The sequence below is a fragment of the Oncorhynchus keta genome, chromosome 3, assembly GCF_023373465.1.
Source record: "Oncorhynchus keta strain PuntledgeMale-10-30-2019 chromosome 3, Oket_V2, whole genome shotgun sequence".
NCBI classification, from domain to species: domain Eukaryota; kingdom Metazoa; phylum Chordata; class Actinopteri; order Salmoniformes; family Salmonidae; genus Oncorhynchus; species Oncorhynchus keta.
The window spans coordinates 9,996,330-10,009,012 of NC_068423.1; the positions used below are offsets into that span (position 1 = coordinate 9,996,330).

The following is a 12,683-nucleotide window of genomic DNA, read 5'->3' on the forward strand; positions in this document are numbered from 1 at the left end:
CTAGTTATGATCAATGATATAAAAAGCTGCGCTGAAGTCAAACAAAAGAGCTCCAACAATCTTACTTTCAATTTCTTTCAGCAAATCATCAGTCATTTCATTGTTAACAAGAAATTTGTGGAGTGGTCGAAAAACAGGTTTTAATGACTCCAACCTAAGTGTATGTAAACTTCTGACTTCAACTGTATACACACTCTCATACACTACATTGACACTCCCAAACAAAACACACACACACACACACACACACACACACACACACACACACACACTGACACAACCCAAACAGCTGAGGAGTATTTTTCTCCACTCGCACAGGAGTAATAAAAGCCTAGTTCAAAAATGTGGGGGAAAAAAATATATATACAGTGCATTCGGAAAGTATTCAGATCCCTTGACATTTTCCACATTTTGTAACGTTACAGCCTTATTCTAAAATCTACACACAATGCCCCATAATGACAGAGTGAAAACAGGTTTATAGAAATGTTTACATATTTATACAAATTTGAAAAAACAAAAATACCTTATTTACATAAGTACTCAGACCCTTTGTTATGAGACTTGAAATTGAGCTCAGGTGCATCCTGTTTCCATTGATTATCCTTGAGATGTTTCTACAGCTTTATTGGAGTCCACCTGTGGTGAATTCAATTGATTGGACATGATTTGGAAAGACACACACCTGTCTATATAAGGTCCCACAGTTGACAAAAACCAAGCCAAACTGACCAATGAGGGGGATAAAGGCCTTGGTCAGGGATGTGACCAAGAACCGATGGTCACTCTGACAGAGCTCCAGAGTTCCTCGGTGGAGATGAGAGAACCTTGCAGAAGGAAAACCATCTCTGCAGCACTGCACCACCTTTATCGTAGAGTGGCCAGACAGAAGCCACTCCTCAATAAAATACACATGACAGCCCACTTAAAGTTTGCCAAAAGGCACCTAAAGACTCTCAGACCATGAGAAACAAGATTCTCTGGTCTGATGAAACCAAGATTGAACTCTTTGGCCTGAATGGCAAGCATCATGTCTGGAGGAAACCTGGCACCATTCCTACGGTGAAGTATGGTGGTGGCGGCATCATGCTGCTGGGATGTTTTTCAGCGGCAGTGACTGGGAGACTAGTCTGGGTTGAGGGAAAGATGAATGCAGCAAAGTACAGAGAGATCCTTGATGAAAACCTGCCCCAGAGCGCAAATTTTACCAACCAGGAAATGGCAGAGCTATTTCTGCATAGTGCATCTTTCAGTTCAAAATAGTAATCCACCCAAAACTGTAAACATGCATTGATAATACCCAATGATAGGTGGCAACATCAACCATTTATCAGCATGTAGTGCTTTTTGCTTCCAAAAAAACAGGTTGTATCCCACAATACTTTGGTTCTGAAAGTTCATGACCTTTGATCACATGGTTGTTGTAAAGGTCATGCAGTTGACATATAGCAAAGGTTATGGACAGTGGCTGTGTCATAAAACCTAACGGTCAAACAGGGAAATGGTTCCAATAGTTTTTCCAACATTAATTTTCCCCATAAGGGATTTGAGAAATTCTTAAAATAAGGGCTGTGTTTCGTGTAGGCTTACCCTGTCGTGACGTTTTGATAGTCATGTAAATCTCTCTTGGACAAGGTCACTTTTATCAATATATTTGGATCTATTTACTCTCAGATAAAAAAAAAGCAAATTTAGATCAAAGTTAAAATCATGCAAAACTACAAATCCCGGCAAGCTCCTGCATATCATCTCTAGCTGACACCTTTCCTGACAGGTATTGTGTCAATGTAAAATTTGCACAAGACAGTTCTCAGAACTGTCCATTTAAAGAAATGTTGCCAATGTATTAATTACTACATTTAGCTAACATTAGATAGTTAATCCAGAGATTCTTACATTTGCCTTGATTCGGCAGTCTCGTCCGGATCATCATGGCATTTGTAGTTCTTTATGATAGCCACATTAGCAGCTAATTAGCATTTAATTTGGGGGGGGGAGGGCTAAATACAGGTGAATATATTGATAAGAGCTTCCTTATCCTAGCGAGATTTACACAGTTATCAAAACATCACAACCGGGTAAGCCTACACGAAACACAGCCCTTATTTTACGTGTTTCTAAAATCCCCTAAACGTATGTTGGGAAAAAATTTGGAACCATTTCCCTTGTCTGACCTCTAGGTTTTATAGGTATTATGCCAAATTCTCTAAAATTACTTTGGAGACGGCTTATGGTAGAAAAATGAACATTCAATTATCTGCAACAGCTCTGGTGGACATTCCTGCAGTCATCATGCCAATTGGACTCTCCCTCAAAACTGAAGGCAAACAACTTCTCTGGTAGAAAATGGCCTACGTGGGATCGATATTAGTCAAACGTTTATTATAGTGTCAAAATGTACTACAAAGTGTAAATAGGAAAAAATACGTATTTTGCTGAATGAAGGGTACCATACAGTGGTACTCTAAACTGACAAGATACATATCTCTCCGCCCTAACAATGGGAGTCGTTGTCCGCAAAGCGGCACGACAGGCTGTCTAGCTCCCGCCTATCCTTTCTTTGGATTGCTGGATACATCTCATTATTGTAAACCTTTTTTGAATATTCTAAGAGGTTTGTTGACGACAACCGCCTGCATTCAATGGAGAGATGCTCTATGCTAATAGCCCCATGTCAAGAATATGCATAGCAAACTCTAATATAAAGTGTTTTTTGTCCTACTTATATCAGTACACTCATAAGAATTACAAATAAGCCATACATTTTTGTTGTTGACCAAATTCGACTTTCATTGACCTCCGTTAAAAAAACTCCTTGCTTGGTGAGGAAAAACAACGAAAAAACGCCATCTGCTGGAGGGAGACAGATTTTCCACCGAGTTGGGTCATCCTCTTTATCTATCTATATATGTAGTCGCAAATCGGAAAATGTATACCCATAATGTAACACATTTTGAAAGGCGGTGATCAACTTTGGTCAACGTCATGACAAAAGTGATCCGCTCGAACGCGCCCAATGACTTTGCCTTCGGGTATACTAGGAATAAGCTGAAACATTTTTATGTAATTAATTAAATTACATAAAATGTAATTACATAAATTAATTGATTCTTTTGGTAAAATTTCATTTTCACAAATGTAAATTTACAAACAAAAAAACACGTTTTCTTACCCTACAAAAATAAATTGAACTGTATTTTAAGACAATTAAATACTCTACTAACAAAAAAGCTGTTAGAATTATAAGTGTATGTATGTTCCTTAAGGTCCTTGTGTAATGTGATATTGTACCCCCTAGCTCAATTGTCCATTGTATATAATCTATATAATCTATATATACTTGTGTTCCCTCATGTACAATACCTTCGGGTACTATGAAACGAAATTTCGCTTCCTGGGCTGCTTTGAGCAAATTCTGCTTAGCTAGACGCGTGATGTGAGCCTCAGTTGCTGCGGAAAGGCAATCAGACTAACCCTGACTTTGATGATACGGAATCAATTAACACATATCAAAAACGTATATCATTTACACCCATTATTCTCTGAATTGCATGAGCATGTATAATTTGATGACATATTGTCAAAGAGTGCCATCTGTTAGACGTGTATTTTCACTGAAGCGTACCTCGCGAGTTTCCGTCGTCTACACCATGACGTCAGCATAAAAACAAACTTGCTAGCTTCTGTCAGCTCTGTCGTAACAGCTCAATGGGAAAAGCAAATAAATTAAGAATTGAAGTCGAAATATACTGGCACATCAACCGCCTGTATGTGAAATTAATTTGAGCAGGTGAGGTTACATATGTTTATGTTGTGTAGAGCTAGTAGTATATAAATAACCGCATATTTGAGGTAGGCTAGCCCTTAGCTAGCTAACCAGCTAACGTTAGTTTATTCGCGAGGGGTTGTTGTGGGGTTTGCAGGGATTTGGACGTTGCAATGTAGCTAAGTACTATACATTTGCCATCATTTCTAGTTCAGTCAACCGCGAACTCATGGTGGGGAAAGTCCACTCTAGCTAGCTTTAAGATTAGATAGCTAGCTAAATTACCTTCTTAGCTAACCACCGTTGCTAGCCCTTGACCATGACTCACAGTTCCATTACAGTACATTTCACATACATAATTCTTTGACATCGGCGAGAAATAATTTAATAAAATAAATCAGAATAAGTCGATACACCTTTTTATTGGGTTATGGTTCCCACACGGGCACATTTCCATGTTTACAGCTCTTGTTTACGGGAAACAGACAAGTGGGCAGACACACTGCTAAGTACTGTAACTACCTGCGCCTCCGAACACCTGTGTGTAAACGGTAGACACAAACGTGTTATCACTGGAGAATACTATGTGCTGGAACTGAATTAAATCCGGTTAAAACGATGTACAGACAAAGTATTTTTAATTTGTTTAATGGTTTTGATGTGATATGAAAGTAACGTTAGAGCAACTTATGTTTCTAGAGCCGTACTGCAATGGAGTATTTGACTCGTAGCTTCCTTGGAGTAAGGAGTAATGTTCGGCTCCTTTAGTCCAATGTTAGCTAATTAACGTTATTTTTTTCGTTGCGACATGGACCAACGTTAGCAAGTAGAGCTAACGTTATAGTCTTGACCTAACTAACTTTCGGGACTTGACATGGATATGCTGAATTTTGACAAATGCGGTCCTTTCAGTGTGGTCAGGTGGTGTGACTGGCTTTTCTGCATCTCAAACCTCGACTTCAGCATTTTGCAGTTGCACAACCATACAACAGTGATGATGATGCATAGCTAGCCAGTGAAGTGTGAGGGCTCAATTTATGAGTTGCCACAGCGACTGCACCTCATCAAAAGCGCTCAATGCAGTGCAGGTGCATTGCAGCAGCAAGGCATTGACTGTTGCGTGACGCTGCCCATCTTTCGTTTGTAGTTGGTGAGAAGACAAAGAACAGACGGCCTGGCCATTCTTTCACCTGACCGCTAGCCAGCCGGAGAGACGGGGAACAGGATAGGGAAGCAGCGCGGAGCAGGCGCCGCGGAGCCACCGGAGAAGATGGCAGGCAGCCCGGAGAAGAGTTCCACGGCACAGGAGCTGAAGGAACAGGGCAACCGACTGTTCCTCTGCCGCAAGTACCAGGAGGCTGCCACCTGCTACAGCAAAGCCATCGTGAGTAGCGAGCTACCTCCCTTTCTGCCGGATGATGTAGTAGTAGTTGACATGGCTAGACTTGTCCGCTTGCTTTGAAAGGGTATGACATGAGATATTGACACTGACTTATTCACCTATTGTGAATAGATTGATGTACGTATAAAAAGTAGCCTAAACGCTGGACTGATGCACCCTTACAACAGTAGCCTGTGCAATATGTTTGTGTTTTTTGGGTATCCTGCCAACAGAACCGTAACCCGTTGGTGGCGGTGTACTACACCAACCGGGCTCTGTGCCACTTGAAGCTGCAGCAGCACGACAAAGCCCTGGCGGACTGCAAGCACGCGCTGGAGATGGACCCCCAGTCGGTCAAGGCCCACTTCTTCCTGGGCCAGTGTCACCTGGAGCTGGAGAACTACGACGAGGCCATCGGCAACTTGCAGAGAGGTCAGGAACAACCCTCCGGGCCAGTTTCTCGAATACAGATTAAGCCTGGGCCTTCACAAAGTCAGAGTAGCAGTACCAATATAGGCTCAGTTTGTCTTTAAAGTGAATAAATATGATTATATGGATGGTATTTATATGGCCCCCTCAGTATTGCAACACAATATTGATGTGCATTTTTGTTTTTGAGTGCTAGTTAGAATGCTATGTGCTGCAATCTAACTAAACCTCAGAGGTGCCTAGTACTGTGTATTGGTACTAAACTGAAATTGTATTGAATTTTGTAGTGCAACTAAAATGTTCTTTTGTAGAATGCTAAGATCTGTAGATGGGGGGGGGGGAAGAGGCCGCATACCAGTTTTAAGCTCTTACTTTCAACGGACAACATTAATGATATCTGGACATGTTCTGTGGGCAGCTTACAACCTGGCCAAGGAGCAACGGCTGAACTTTGGAGACGACATCCCAAGTGCCCTGCGGGTCGCCAAAAAGAAGCGTTGGAACAGCATCGAGGAGAAGCGCATCAACCAGGAGAACGAGCTGCTTGCCTATCTCACCAAACTCATCCTGGCTGAGAAGGAGAGGTGAGGGAGGGACCTGGACTGACACTCTTAGACTGCGACTTGTACTCTTGTATGAGCAAAACGCCTGCACTGATATTCCATTTCCTATGGGGAAGCATAGAAGTTCATTGCGTATACTGTAGGTTCATTGCAAATCAGTTCATTGCCAGAACCCACTTGAATTACATTTAATGAGTTGCAACATATCCTGCCCAGTGTTCTACACATGCACAATCATGTGTGATAATAAAATTGTTGAGATGGGGAATAAGTCTGGCTAATGCATTAGAATTTGCGGGTGCATTTTCTGTCCCAGTTCATCTTGGGATCGTTAGTGAGTGATTAAGGAAATGCTACGTCTTTATATCTTTCTCAGGGAAGTGGCGGATTGCCGGGAAAACGAAGAGTCGGACAATCCGAGTGGCAGCGGCGTCGTCAAGATCAAATCAAAACATGTAAGTTATGTCTATATCCTCTTATGTCAATATGCAGGAACCACTTGCTTTTAAAGTATTGAGCACTGGTGTCGTGCATCTGAATTGCCATCACGTTGCCTATTTCTCCATATCTCATTGATATTGAGGGGCGTTTGTATTAATGCTCTGTGCTAGCCTCACCCGACTCTCTGCTTTTCTCCTAAATAGGACAAGTTCCTTATGGACATGGAGGAGCTCTTTTCACAAGTGGACGAGAAGAGAAAAGTGAGTGATACTTTTAAAATGAGTTGAACACACCGTTTGCTGTGATTTGTGAACAACCTTCAATCCAGACTAATTTCACTGAATCTTACTGGTTATTCAATATCGTTAGCCATAGCACAACACAGCTCTGCATTACTGAAATAACAATACATATTTGATCTTATTCATAAAATGTCACACGATTTAATTTAGAGAAACACATAGAATTTGACCACACTCTGTTTCTCTGATCAGCTGTCTGACCCACCCCCTTGCTTTGACACTTAGCTGTGCCAGTGTTATGATTACCAAAATAGACTAGCACTCCACCTCCTATTTCCAGTCCAAGCCATTTCTACAGCAACCGCCACCTCAAGTTGCTTGTCGAGGCTTGTTATGAAGGATTATCGGGGCCTATATATAGTTGTTGACTTGGTATATGTAATTGTCATTGTCAGTTAAGAAGACATCGTCTTGCCTCTGTCAACATTGGTGTTTCAAACCCCTATACTGGGTTGTGTTCATTAGGGCACACCATAGCTAAATGTTTTACCGTGGAAAACAAGGATTTCTTATTGGACAAGTTCAGGTAGTCTGTCCCTTTTTAGTCAGTTTTCTTCTATTTGTTACCTATTGAATATGATCTAGATGGTGTCTAGGGAGTGGTTTTCAACCAGTGTGCCTTGATGAACTCTCAGGTATGCTGTAAAACTTTTCCTAATCCATTATTACTCTTTAAAAAAATAAAAAAACATTTAAAATTAGTTTTGTTTTTTTACACACATCGAACTCTCCCTTATAAATGTGACCCTTCGGATGCTCATGGAATTTTGACTTGGAAACAACAGTGAGGCTCAGGGTGAAACATTGAATGGCACACATGGTTACATCTGTATCGTTGTTTCAAGTCCGGTGTGCTCAGGCTGTTACGTTTGTATAATTTGAGGGAAGCCCATCACGAGCAAAGCCATTTGTATAATTTAACATCTCCTTTGAGAACCATTAGCACAGGCAAGTCTGATTTAGGCTTAGCTGTAACACAGCCTCTGTCATAGAAACAAACGGAACATGGCTTTGTGTCCGTAGTGGCACCTTTAGAATGTGTCCAAGGCGCATAAGCGACCGCTTATACCTGGATCTGGCCCTCGGTACACACAAATTAATCATCACGAGTAAGGAACTATTAAACTAGTTCAAATGAACCCTATTTAATCTATAAAAAATGTTTCACAAAATAGATTTGCTGTATGGATAATATAATAATAATAATATATGCCATTTAGCAGACGCTTTTATCCAAAGCGACTTACAGTCATGTGTGCATACATTCTACGTACGGGTGGTCCCGGGAATCGAACCCACTACCCTGGCGTTACAAGCGCCATGCTCTACCAACTGAGCTACAGAAGGACCACGATCAGTGGATCAGATGAGATGGAGGTCATTACCACTACATTATGCGGCACACTTCAAATGTCCCTATTTTAATCTTCTTCTTTTTTTATCCCATCACAGTTCAAAAAAGTTTGGGAACCACTCATCTAGGGGGTAGTATTAATATCTACAGTTGAAGTCGGAAGTTTATATACACAAGTTGGACACATTAAAACTAGTTTTTTAACCACTCAACAAATTTCTTCTTAACAAACTATAGTTTTGGCAAGTTAGGACATCTACTTTGTGCATGACACAAGTCATTTTTCCAACAATTGTTTACAGACACATTGAGTTACAAGTGAAATAATCTATCACAATTCCAGTGCGTCAGAAGTTTACATACACTAAGATCATTGTGCCTATAAACAGCTTGGAAAATTCCAGAAAATTGTCATGGCTTTCGAAGCTTCTGATAGGCTAATTGACATCATTTGAGTCAATTGGAGGTGTACCTGTGGATAAATTTCAAGACTTGCCTTCAAACTCAGTGCCTCTTTGCTTGACATGATGGGAAAATCTAAAGAAATCAGGGAAAAAAATTGTAGACCTCCTCTGGTTCATCCTTGGGAGCAATTTCCAAACGCCTGAAGGTACCACGTTCATTTGTACAAACAATAGTACGCAAGTATAAACACCATAGGACCATGCAGCCGTCATACCGCTCAGGAAGGAGACGTGTTCTGTCTCCTAGAGATTAATGTACTTTGGTGCGAAAAGTGCAAATCAATCCCAGAACAACAGCAAAGGACCTTGTGAAGATGCTGTAGGAAACGGGTACAAAGTATCAGTTTCCACAGTAAAACAAGTCCTATATCGACATAACCTGAGAGGCCGCTCAGCAAGGAAGAAGCCACTGCTCCAAAACCACCATAAAAAGCCAGACTACGGTTTGTAACTGCACATGGGGAAAAATAGTGTACTTTTTGGAGAAATGTCCTCTGGTCTGATGAAACAAAAATATAACTTTTTTGCCATAATGACCATTGTTAAGTTTGGAAGAAGGATTGCAAGCCGAAGAACACATCCCAACCGTGAAACATGGGGGTGGCAGCATCTTGTTGTGGGGGTGCTTTGCTGCAAGAGGGACTGGTGCACTTCACAAAATAAATGGCATCATGAGGTAGGAAAAATTCTGTGGATACACTGAAGCAACATCTCAAGGCAAAAGCTTGGTCACAAATGGGTCTTCCAAATGGACAATGACCCCAAGCATACTTCCAAAGTTGTGGCAAAATGGCTTAAGGACAACAAAGTCAAGGTATTGGAGTGGCCATCACAAAGCCCTGACCGCAATCCTATAGAAAATTTGTGGGCAGAACTGAAAAAGCGTGTGCGTGCAAGGAGGCCTACAAACCTGACTCAGTTACACCAGCTCTGTCAGGAGGAATGGGCCAACATTCACCCAACTTATTGTGGGAGCTTGTGGAAGGCTACCTGAAATGTTTGACCCAAGTTAAACAATTCAAAGGCAATGCTATTCAAATACTAATTGAGTGTATGTGAACTTCTGACCCACTGGGAATGTGATGAAAGAAATAAAAAGCTGAAATAAATCATTGTCTCTACTATTATTCTGACATTTCACATTCTTAAAATAAAGTGTTGATCCTAACTGACCTAAGACAGGGAATATAACCTAGGATTAAATATCAGGAATTGTGAACAACCTGAGTTTAAATGTAGTTGGCTAAAGTCCAACTTCAGCTGTATGTATCATTTTACATGCATGTCTATTCTTGTGAACCCCACAGAAGCGGGAGATCCCTGACTACCTGTGTGGAAAGATCAGCTTTGAGTTGATGAGGGAGCCCTGCATCACCCCCAGTGGGATCACCTACGACCGCAAGGACATTGAGGAGCATCTCCAGGTACAGTATACCATCCTTTTATAGTCCTAGACATCTACTCAGCAGAAGTATAGATTAACCGTTGCCCATTCATAGACCTACTGTTTTAGCCACACTTCCGATCACTTACCGCTAAATTACCACCAATTTAGATTGCTATAAATACACTTGCCGTTCCTACTCGATCAACCACTCACCCACAGGGGTAATACTATCCAAAGCAAACTGTAAACCATGAGTAAAATGGATAATAATGAAAGCCACCATCTCACAGCAACACCAATGCCATTTTTCCTCTGTAGCGAGTGGGCCATTTCGATCCGGTCACCCGGAGTCCTCTGACTCACGACCAGCTGATCCCCAACCTGGCCATGAAGGAGGTCATCGACGCCTTTATCCAGGAGAACGGTTGGGTGGAGGACTATTGAACCCCCATAACCCCCTATGGCTCGTAGATCCACACGCCCCAGAGCTGAGATCCACACCAGAAGTGTCAAGGAAAAAAAGGAAGTGACAGAATTCACAAACTCCCTCCTGGACATGCACTTTACACATAGGGGGGGTCACACTATGGACTGCAAAATGACAGCCATATCTCGAGGTGATTACTCTCTCTTTCTAAATCGGTCTCTTCTCTCTCCTCCCCTTCTCTCTAAATCTTTCTTTATCGCTTCCCTTCCTCTGATAGTCCTCTCTCCCTCAGAATTGGAGGCCATGTTTCTCAGGTCTCTCTCTCCCCCTCTATCTATCTGTGCCACAATTCTCTCTGAACACATCGCACTGCACGCTGGTCTCAAAACCCTCTAATGTAAAGTTTTCAATCTCTTCTCAAATATAACCATTGGAACTATCTACCTAAGTGATGAAAATATTAGCCTTTTATCTTACTCTTACTCCAGTATTTTTGTTTATTTCAATTTATTATTTTTTTAAAACATAATGGGTTAGTTGTACTGTAATGACTTATTTCCCACAATTCAGTGTTGGTGGTCTTGGTCAATTTGATGCCAAATTGTTATTTAACTTTTCAAACAATCTAGTGTGGATTTTTTTTTTTTAATGCAAGATAATGGCAAATGTGAGAAATGTATTATAGAAAAACTGACCAACCAAGTCGCTCTGCTTCAAGTCATTGCCTGTGATCTGGAGTTATAACAAGGTCATACAAACTATAATGTTCCAACTGATGGTCAACGGTCCTCTATTGCATTATATCAGTCCCTCATAGCGGGCAGTTATACTATGTTGAATGTATGCATATAGTGAGAGTGAATAGATTAAACCTATTTTATTTTACAACGAGTTGTATGTATTATTACAGTAGTACCAAATGGCATTCTTGTCTTCATCCAAGAAGTAGATTTGAATGATAGACAATTCATCAGTTTAAAGTGCTGCATAGACTCTACAAGGTCGTTTCTATTTCCTCTCTAATAGTCCATATGCCTCCACTTTTATCGTCTTTACTTTCTCTTTGGGTTTGACGTTCTTGAAACCTGTTTCGAAGGACTGTGCTGTAATTGCTGTTATTAGAGACAAAACAATAGGTGCGTGCGCTTGGACAATGTTTGGCTGATGGCTAGTAGTGCAACCGCCGGTACAGTATGCATTTAACATGACAATGGACTACCTACATTGTTAAGCATGAGGTCTGCTTAGGTTTGTTATAAGCATTCAGGTCTGCTTGGCCAATAATTGTTTTCCTACTCCATTGCAGGGAAAAGCCCCGTCATACATGCCTACTTTACTATAACCACACAGTAGCAGTAGGTGTTCGCAACAACTTTAAAAATGTAAGTACGACAACTGACTATTGGTCAAAGCAGTCATGTTCCCAATACTTTGTCTCCTGTACCTTCTCATTTCAGTGTCTTTCCCTATTTTGATCGAACCTATGTCCGTCCCCCTTCCAGCATTTCTAACCAATCACAGCAATCAGTGTTGCAGTACCTTGACTAGGAGCTTGGAATTCTCAGCTGTTGACAGTCGTCTTAGATATTTCTCAGTTTTTCCTCAATTAGTTTACGTAAGCCCCCTTTCTCAACTGAATGCATGTGATTTTAGGGAACTGCAGGTTTTGTGTTGGTGAGGGGATGGCTTTTTGAGGATTTCTGAAGAGCTTGAGAATAAACAACTGTATTAAATGTAGATATGTTAATTATACATGTGACCTTGGTTTGTTCCTTTTTGTCTCCTTGTGAAATGTTACTTTTGATCACATCTCGCACGTTTAGCAAGGCACTTAACCCTTAACCTGCTCCAAGGGGTGCTGCTTCCAGCATTTGAGGTGTGTGTCGTGCTAGGGAGGTTGGGAATTCGAAAAACGGACAGCAAAAAAAAAAGTTGTAAGTTAATCAACCTGTCAATCAGACATTAGTACCCATCGAAACACAATTGTACATGAACAAAGACCATGAGGTTGCTGGACCTAGAACTCACCCTTATTAAAAAACACAGTCATTCAATGGCTTAATATATGATACACACCCACAATCACATGTTCTGAAAGTGTGTGCGCGCATCCCCTCTGGCGTGTCAGTCAACACAAAAAGGCCAGTGTCAACCAGACCCAATCCCCCC

General features: G+C 41.2%; 1 protein-coding gene across 2 annotated transcripts; it reads left to right on the forward strand.

The window, feature by feature from the left end:
• The first annotated feature begins 3,628 nt into the window (after positions 1–3,628).
• Positions 3,629–12,266, forward strand: LOC118365813 (E3 ubiquitin-protein ligase CHIP). 2 transcript variants are annotated; one of them, XM_035748159.2, is made up of 8 exons: positions 3,629–3,790; positions 4,914–5,150; positions 5,381–5,579; positions 5,995–6,160; positions 6,516–6,594; positions 6,784–6,840; positions 10,008–10,124; positions 10,406–12,266. In XM_035748159.2, the coding sequence occupies exons 2-8, from the start codon at positions 5,037–5,039 to the stop codon at positions 10,529–10,531; spliced, it is 858 nt and encodes a 285-aa protein (XP_035604052.1). In that variant the 5' UTR covers positions 3,629–3,790; positions 4,914–5,036; the 3' UTR covers positions 10,532–12,266. The 2 variants fall into 2 exon arrangements, with proteins under 2 accessions (XP_035604052.1, XP_035604053.1); XM_035748160.2 differs by having other exon boundaries at positions 3,633–3,767.
• Positions 12,267–12,683: the final 417 nt, after the last annotated feature.